Below are 7,996 nucleotides of genomic sequence, written 5' to 3' on the forward strand. Positions count from 1 at the left end.
TGCGCCTGAAAATCCTAATGAATTTCTCTTTTAAGCGCTCTAAGATTCCATCCACGGCTCCGCGGTAGTCTAAGCAAATTTTTGAGAACGACTTGAAGCAGCAAGGGCGATTTCGCCTTGACTTCTATTTGCCATCACACTTGCCCTCACCCTCACCTCAGAAACGATGACGACACCCATTTCCCGGGTCAAAAATGATAGAATGGATGATTTGCTGCCTTCTCCACCGGCCGGTGCGGCCAGGAAGTGGCTGTGTTGCTCTCGTTCCTCCCGTTACTCTCTCGCTCCCTTAGTTGTAGTCTATGCGCGCGCTGCTTCTATAGGACCTACACATGCATGAAACAGGCATCAACCACCGCAAGAAGAAGGTAGTGGGTCGGGTCAGGACAAGCTAAGTCGAAAAGCGGGCGGAGTGTGTGTATCACTAGGTAGGGGAGGACCAAGAAGCAAGTAGGAGGCAGGAGGGAGGTTAATGAAGCCAAGCAAGCAAGTAGAAGGACACGTAAAAGAGGAGTTAATGGCCTAGACATGTCAAGTACAAAAAGAAGTAGTAGCCGGTTTTTAAAGAATACGGGAAGTAAAAGCATAACATTTCACGTCGTCCATGTATCAAAATAGAGAGGGGGAGGCGTTCGAGCGAAGAGAAATATCCTTTCCTCATGATGGAGGATGAAGAGATAGAACCCGGCAACCATTCATTCTTGTTGTCTTCCTTCGCCTGAGGCTGGACCCTGATCTCGTTATGGTTCTCGCCCTGGTTGTTGTTGTCGCTGGCGCTTCCTTTGCTATCGCGGTCTTCTTTGACCGTCCTTTAGCGCCCTTAGTGGCGGGCGCAGCATTTTCCACCATTGATTCCAACATCATCATGCCAGTGGTGTTGCAAGTGAATTTAACCTTCAAAGCCAATTCATCGACCAGGTTGGAGATGGTAGCAGCAGCGGTGCGCCTCAGCGGCATGTTAGCGTAATGTGTTCAATGGCTATAGCGACTCCATATTCCACCCTCTGTCCGACGCATGGTTGTTTGTTGTGCCACTGCCCGGGATAGCCATGAGAAACGCCTGTTCACACTTCCTCCAACGCATGCCACCCACCCCATCTGCTGTAATTGATCATCGCCGAAGACTGTCAAGCCGTGCTTGCAGATCGTCATCATCTGGATCTCCTCCACCACCATCCAGGCACCTTTGCGCAAGGAAATCCTGCTCCGGAAGACTGAAGGTGTTCGAGTCCCACATGCGGGGCGCTCCCGTTGGAAGTTGTGTCCAGCAGGGGATCCCAGAGATCCGTGAGCAGCGGCTTCAAGAACGTGCACCACCCGTCCATCATGCAAGCCGGCACGGCGGAGGGCTTCTTCTTGACGGCGTGGAAAGCGCGGGACAATGCTGACGACATGAGAGTTGCGGCCGCCGTGGAAGCTGCCATGGATGGCGCCGCAGGTGCGTGCTGCCCATGGAGGTTGCCGTCTGCTGACTGAACAGGAAAGGATTTTGGTGCCGCGGCGGCGGCTGCAGCAGCAGCCAACGGGAATCCTCGAGATACGTGACTCTCGAGTTCAACCGCTCAATCCACGCATCAGGCGCAGCGCGCTGTTCGAGTCGAGTTTGCGATGCTGCCGCCGAAGACGAAGGATAGCAGGCTTTCATAGTGCGTCTTTTAGTAAGAAAGCTCCGCGCGCGTTCTCGGCGAGTTTGTTCCGCGGTCTGCTGTCGTGTACGAAGGAGATATGGCTTGTGTAATGCGTCTTTTGCGAAGAAGGAAAGGTCCGCGCGCAGCATGGCGATGTTTTCTTCCAGCTTTGCGCGTAGGTCAGTTGAAGCCGGGGCGAAGATGGGCGTAAGAGGACATCGGTTTGTGCCTGAGCGTTGGAGTCGCGCTCCGACCTGGTGGAATGGACACTTTTACTGTTGAGCCATGAGCGCTGGGCCTGAGCGTTGGAGTCGCGCTCCGGAGAGATGGGTTAGACCTGGATGTTGACGGCTAGGCCATGTTCGCTAGGTCTGGTCGTTTGGCTCCCGCTCTGGCGAAGTGGGATGGACAGGTCGATGGCCAGATGATGCACGCTGGAACGAGGTGCCAGAGGCGGTGAGTGCCAAGGACAGAATGGATCTTCGCCCTTTGACCTTGGCTGAGCAGATTCAAGCCCTGATGCCAGTGGACGGCGTCTTGGAGTGATGCAAAGGAATGGAAGAGGGACCGATGGCCATGGAAGTTGGAGAAGCGCAGGCTTGGACAAGGCGCTCGAGTAGGAAGGAAAGATTGGCCGACAGAAAGAAGGAAGCGAGCGAGCGCATTCGACGAGTTGTGCCAGTCCGAGGGCGAGATCGCCGCAGCCGTAAACAGAAGAGCGACAGGTGCTTAGAGCCGATGCTCGGGGAGAATCGCCGGGTGGAGTCGAGTGTCTGGAGGTCGCCCCCGAAGCCGTCGTTCCGAATGGTCAGAGCCACCAAGTCATCTGACGTCTTCGTTCCAATTTCTAAGGTCTCTCCCAGCGCCATGCTGCTCGGGCCGCGAAGTTTTGCAGCCAGGTTTCATGGTGTCGAGGAGCGTCGCGTCGCGCCATGTCGGCTGCCATTCAGTTTAGGCTTGGTAATCTGGCTCCTTGGCTGTAGCGGTACGGAACTGGGCTGGGCGAGGGTATGAGCCAAGATATGATGACAAAATCGTGTTGAGAGGCTGGTAGATGGATGATGATGTTTGGTGGAGAAAGAAGGTCGGCCTGTAGTGGCTGGCCACTGAATTATGTAAGCCGAGCTGGCCACAAGCTCTCCTCTCCGCCTGTCTCAGGCCATCGAAACTCATCAACAACACCAATTCAACCACCACGTCCTCCTCCATCGCCAACTGTCGTCGCCACGTCCTCGCACCGTCACTGTAATCGCATCGCATCGCACACCACCGCCTCCCTCTACTCCCCTACGGCCCGTGCTGCTGGCCCAGACTTTTAACCCGCCATCATTCCCAACCACAATACCAGCCCTGCATCCGTGTCTCGAGTTCCCAGACGAACGCACACGAACAACATGGAGGTTGGGGCGGCTCCGATGCCGACCTGGACCCGCGGCATGCGCTGAAGATGAACGGGCTGTGCCGCTCGAAATCGTAACGCTGCCGCTGCCGACGGGCCCATTAAGGACGACATTAATGGACAAGAAGCTGAAGAGGGGGTCATTCAGGTCCGTGGCCGACAAGATCGCCACAATGGAGCGATCGATTAAGAAGAAATGGGACACCGAGGCGTCTAGCAGGACGGTCGGCATTCATTGGCGCCACCCGGTTAGAAGAGGACGATGTCGCGCGACCAACGTCTCGCACAGCTGCAGCCGCAGTCCTTGACCGACTCGAAGGCGACGCTGACAAGACGCTAGCTGATGCGCCATCCACTTTCGGCGAATACATACCTGAACCCGATGGAAGCGTCGTGACTGGCCCGCTCGAGATTGTGGCGCAGCTCGCCAATACTGGAGTCCGAGGTTCCACGGTCATTGCCGTGGTCCGGAACGCCATCTTAGACCGGCTGACCCAGATTCAGCACCGCGAAACCCTAGTCGCCAGCGGGAAAGTCTATATCCAAGGTCTCCCTGTAAAACAACAAAACGCCAGAGTCGAGGCTGCTAGGGAAGGTTGGGGTGGCAGCGTCCACGCAGAGAAGCGAGCTAGGCGCGAGGATACGGATGGAGCCAGACAAGACCAGCGCGCGGATGGATCAGCAGTCAAAGAATAGGGACATCACGGAAACGGCGCTGACCACGCGACTGGAAGTACTGTAAATAGACTGTGCCAGGAAGATAAACAAATTCGCGCATGGACATTACCGCGAGACCCACACAGATTCAAAATGGCTTAGCAAAAGTGATGCGTGTGGCTGTTTGGCCAGCGCAGGAGCATGGAGGAAGGCCATATCCGTAGTGACGGGAGCAAATCCAAAACCGGGCAGTTCCTCACGCCTTTCGGCTGCGGCAATGACCTTGAGGAGATTGCGAGACTCGATGAACGGATGGATGGCAAACGCCCTAGTGGATATTTCCTCGTTCTTGGTCTTCTCCAGCAGCTAGTCGTACTCGGGAACGTCTAACAAGACGTCTTCTCACTGCCACCCGTACAACCCGGCCCCCCACTGGACCAACGCGCGCCCCATTTCCTCTTCGCTGACCTCGGGATGAGTCAAAAGATCCCAATCGCGAAAAACCCACGGCCGCGCCGGGCCAAACTTCCACTGCGCAGGCATCAATGGCGTACGTATTTCACGGCCTTACTGCCTCGCTCATGACCGGCCCGGCGGATGAGGACGTCTTACATATTCTCGCCCCACTTGGTCTGTCCAGCAATGTTATCAGGTGCGGTGGTAGCAAGCACGAATTCCGCAAATTTAAGCCCTGGGCTCTGCCGAAAGTCAGCCGGGAATTCAGTCAAGGTACGTCAATGGGCTAGTGGGAAGCAACAAGCACGTCATTCGAGACAGTCTCTTAGGATGCGCAACAACCTCATCTCCACATAGCAACATTCCGCACGCTTTCCATCCGCGTTTTTTAAGCTCAGCCGATGGCATTCTACGTTTCCGGCAGAAGACGGCGGGACCATAACACTGTTCTGCTTTGTACGCTGCACCCTGGCCGGAAGTAGCCAATCCGTCGTGTCCATCTCCGCTGGTGGTTGTTAAACTGGTCTTCTTCTTTATGTTCTACCGTCCCTTAGGTACAGAAGCCCTCGAGGACCAAGCAAACGGGGAACGTTCCGTCAGCTTCGATCGCTCCCGACAAGTTCTCTCTGGGGCATCAGGATCAAGTCAAAGTCGGGTGCTCGTTCCACATCTTGATCAGTGCGTGAACAACAAAAGCAGAGCTTGACGCGACTGCGGGCCGACATGTCACTTTCACTAAAACAAAATAATATCAGAGGTACATCGTGATTTAGCCCTGCACGCAAGTGGAGTTAAAAGGTCCCTCACTTGATTCCGGCATATCCGTGGTCGAGGAGAACAACAAAAAAGAAAGCAACAACAATCTGAATCGCAATGCCCCTAGTAGATCGCACGCATACCAGATGAGAACCCGCTATGTATAGCGCTTACGCTTTCCCAGCTCCGCGCGCGTCTTATTAGACGGTCTGAATGATGATCGGGATCGGTAGGTGGTGAAGCTATCCGGCCGTCATAAGATGGTAAAGGGGAAGCAAAAGCAACACATGAAACTGATCAAGAGAAACGTCGGGTCTGGGTACGTACTTGCTCGCTATATCTTAACGCCTCGAGCTCAGCTCGTCTTGCAAGTCCAATCCCTCCAGCTCTCGGGAAAACCCCAACTTATATTCCTCCACAGCCCGTCATGCATCAACTGAAGCAACTCAACAAGAGCTCAACCAGGGTTCGTGTATAGTCGCGCTCGAAGACGTCTTCATGGCGCATCAGGCACATCAACAGCTAACACCAGACAGCAGGGCCCTCATCGCCGCAAAGCCGCCGCCGCCGTCGGCGTGGATCCATGGATTCCAATCTTCTCCATCGCGAACCGCACCCTCAACATCCCGATAGGCCTCGCAAGCCCCTTCTTCTACCAGCACAACCGCATACCTTGTTGGCCAAGTGAACGACGTCCACTCTTTCTCCGTCCACGCGGCCGCCACTATCCAGACGCCTTCGGCCGCACCATCGTGTCCAGCAATCGGCTCACCCAAGTCATGAGCGACGGCTTGCACCCATCTGTTGGTCCTTCGATGTACCCTGGACCGGGACCGGGACCGCTGGCGCAGGTTACGAGTAACCCGGCCCAAGCGACTCGCCCACCGCAGACGCCGCTTTTGCATGCGACTTACCCGGTTCAAGAATGCTGTTTCGATCCCGTGGCACAGGCACAGCCAGCGTGGCCGGGTCAATTAATTGTTCAGCGCCATGTACAGAGTAGGGGCAAATTTATGGATTTAATTGTGTGAAGTAGAGAAGTAGAGGAAAAGTGCGGACAAGGACACGGAAATCAACATGTAAGAATAGCCGCTGCATTTCAAAAACAATACGACTTTTGATGCTGCTCTTTCAAAGCTACGCCTCGTGCGCCACCTCTTTCCGCCCCATCTGCGATAGGAAGTATGGTCGCTTGAAGAGTATTCCGCCCCTTAGTCCGACCAACAGCCTACCACTAGAGTCTTAACTTTCTTCGGTTCTCCTCGTGGAATTTAGAAAGAAGCTTCAGGGCAGTGGCAATCTGTCAAAAAAACACAATCTCCCTTATAGCGACGATGCCGCGGGCGGGGCGCAGGCTTTGGTCATAATCTGCTGCTGATGCAGAGATAGAGTAATAATGCTTCATGTCCCTGCCCATCCGTCTCACAGACTGCCGAGCTTTGAGAGCATCTAAAGTCAACCATGCATCTGGTGCGGTTCTTTCGTCTAACGTTCTCATTTAAACAAAAATTTCTAAGTTAGATTCATTACGCGGTCACTCTATCGCCACATCAGCTGCCGATTGAAGGGCTCTTGCTGCCATGCGTTTCCCCTGACCGAAATTTCCTTGTCTACAATTTTCCACCAGAGGAGTAAGTGAAGTTGACCTCGCGATGGGCAGCTTACATGGTGGGATTGAACCAAGAGTAGTTACATGGGACGGTGGAAGAACCTCAGGCTGGAAGTGCGCATTAGCGCTATGGTGAGATCTAGAGTCCGTCCACTTCAGATAGAGGGTTGCTACGGCGGCTAGCGCTAGTGAAGCCCATGTTTCTAGGCGTGTCTCGCGGGATGCGGGCTTAGGTAGCGAAGGTGATGAGCGGGAGTTAGTTGTTAGGCTAGCAGATTTACTGCGTTAAGGCTGGACGCTGACGTTTATGACTTGTTTAACCGTGACTGTAACAGTGCTGCATCCTCGGTGTCGGAAGAAGGGGAGAGGCGATCTGTGGCCCTCATAAACGTGTAATTCAATGCCGGGCCGAAGCCCATCATGAATACCCGGAGCTCCTGGTCGTGCTAGGCCACGGCCTAGCGCCGCTGCTCGTGAGTGAAGGAGGGGCTAATGGGGGGGCCGCGGTAGTGGTCGTAGAGCATTCCCTTCGGAGAAGAGACAGCAGAAACTCCTGTTTTAGATTGTTAGCGACTCCTAGATGGAAAGAAGGAGAAACGATGGTTATAATGGCTGAAGAGACTAAGCCGTAGCCTGTAGGACAAAAAGAGCAAGACAGGCAGGACGGGCACTGAAGTACCTATATAGGCAACAAGCTAGGAAGGAGCTCACGGCGAAGGTAGTATACTCTCTGATGGGTGGAAATGAGCGGAGGTCGATGTAGGGGTAAGCACCGTCTCTAAGGAGGACTCCGCCCTGCTTTTACTGCCATCACCCTATACATTCTTAAATCACCTAGCTGGACCAGTCATCTCTCCTACATGGAGCCTAAGCGCTAACTCTTCTCGCGCTCTAGCTAACTCGTCTTGTTCTAAGTTCTTCGGTGACCTCGTCTACGTCTACTACTTACTATCTACTACTTATATATCTCACGACTCTACTAGAGTGCCTAGCCTATAAGAACGCTAGCTCCATTCTAGGAGAATATAATATAGAAATACTACCTAAGGAACATTAAAGGGTTAGATCTCCTAGGGGGCGATAACATTAAGGGTACTAACTAGCGCGTTAAGTAATTTATTAAGCTTTAAGTAGTATTACTTATTAAGTAAGTGCACGTCTATTTATAGCGGTAAGGAGAGCTAGTAGTAGTACTTATCTTACGCTTTAGTATAGTTATTAGTACTAGATAAGGAGGAGTATATTATAAACTCTCTACTATCCTAGGGTAGTATATTATAAACACGGTACCTAGGTTTTATAGAAGGGAACTCCTAAGGAGTTACTTCCCTAATAGTATTATTAACATCCGTTAGTTTTAATTAATTTCATACTAACCTTAAGAAATTAAAGGGAATACTAGAGGAGTCCGCTTACCTTTCTTTTTAAACGTAGTCTATAGTAGTTTTCTAATAGCATTATTAGTACCGATTAATTTTAATGAAATTTAGA

The 7,996-nt window shown here is 52.9% G+C and overlaps 2 protein-coding genes across 2 annotated transcripts; one reads left to right on the forward strand and one right to left on the reverse strand.

Moving 5' to 3' along the window:
* Positions 1 to 1,141: 1,141 nt before the first annotated feature.
* IWZ02DRAFT_162342 (uncharacterized protein) lies at positions 1,142 to 1,980 on the reverse strand. Its single transcript, XM_066762082.1, has one exon. The coding sequence runs from the start codon at positions 1,775 to 1,777 to the stop codon at positions 1,325 to 1,327; it is 453 nt and encodes a 150-aa protein (XP_066617528.1). The 5' UTR covers positions 1,778 to 1,980; the 3' UTR covers positions 1,142 to 1,324.
* A 2,197-nt stretch (positions 1,981 to 4,177) lies between these two features.
* On the forward strand, positions 4,178 to 4,586 carry IWZ02DRAFT_162352 (uncharacterized protein). Its single transcript, XM_066762083.1, has one exon. The coding sequence runs from the start codon at positions 4,282 to 4,284 to the stop codon at positions 4,495 to 4,497; it is 216 nt and encodes a 71-aa protein (XP_066617529.1). The 5' UTR covers positions 4,178 to 4,281; the 3' UTR covers positions 4,498 to 4,586.
* Positions 4,587 to 7,996: the final 3,410 nt, after the last annotated feature.

This window comes from Phyllosticta citriasiana (genome assembly GCF_038021145.1).
Source record: "Phyllosticta citriasiana strain CBS 120426 chromosome Unknown IWZ02scaffold_25, whole genome shotgun sequence".
NCBI classification, from domain to species: Eukaryota; Fungi; Ascomycota; class Dothideomycetes; order Botryosphaeriales; family Phyllostictaceae; genus Phyllosticta; species Phyllosticta citriasiana.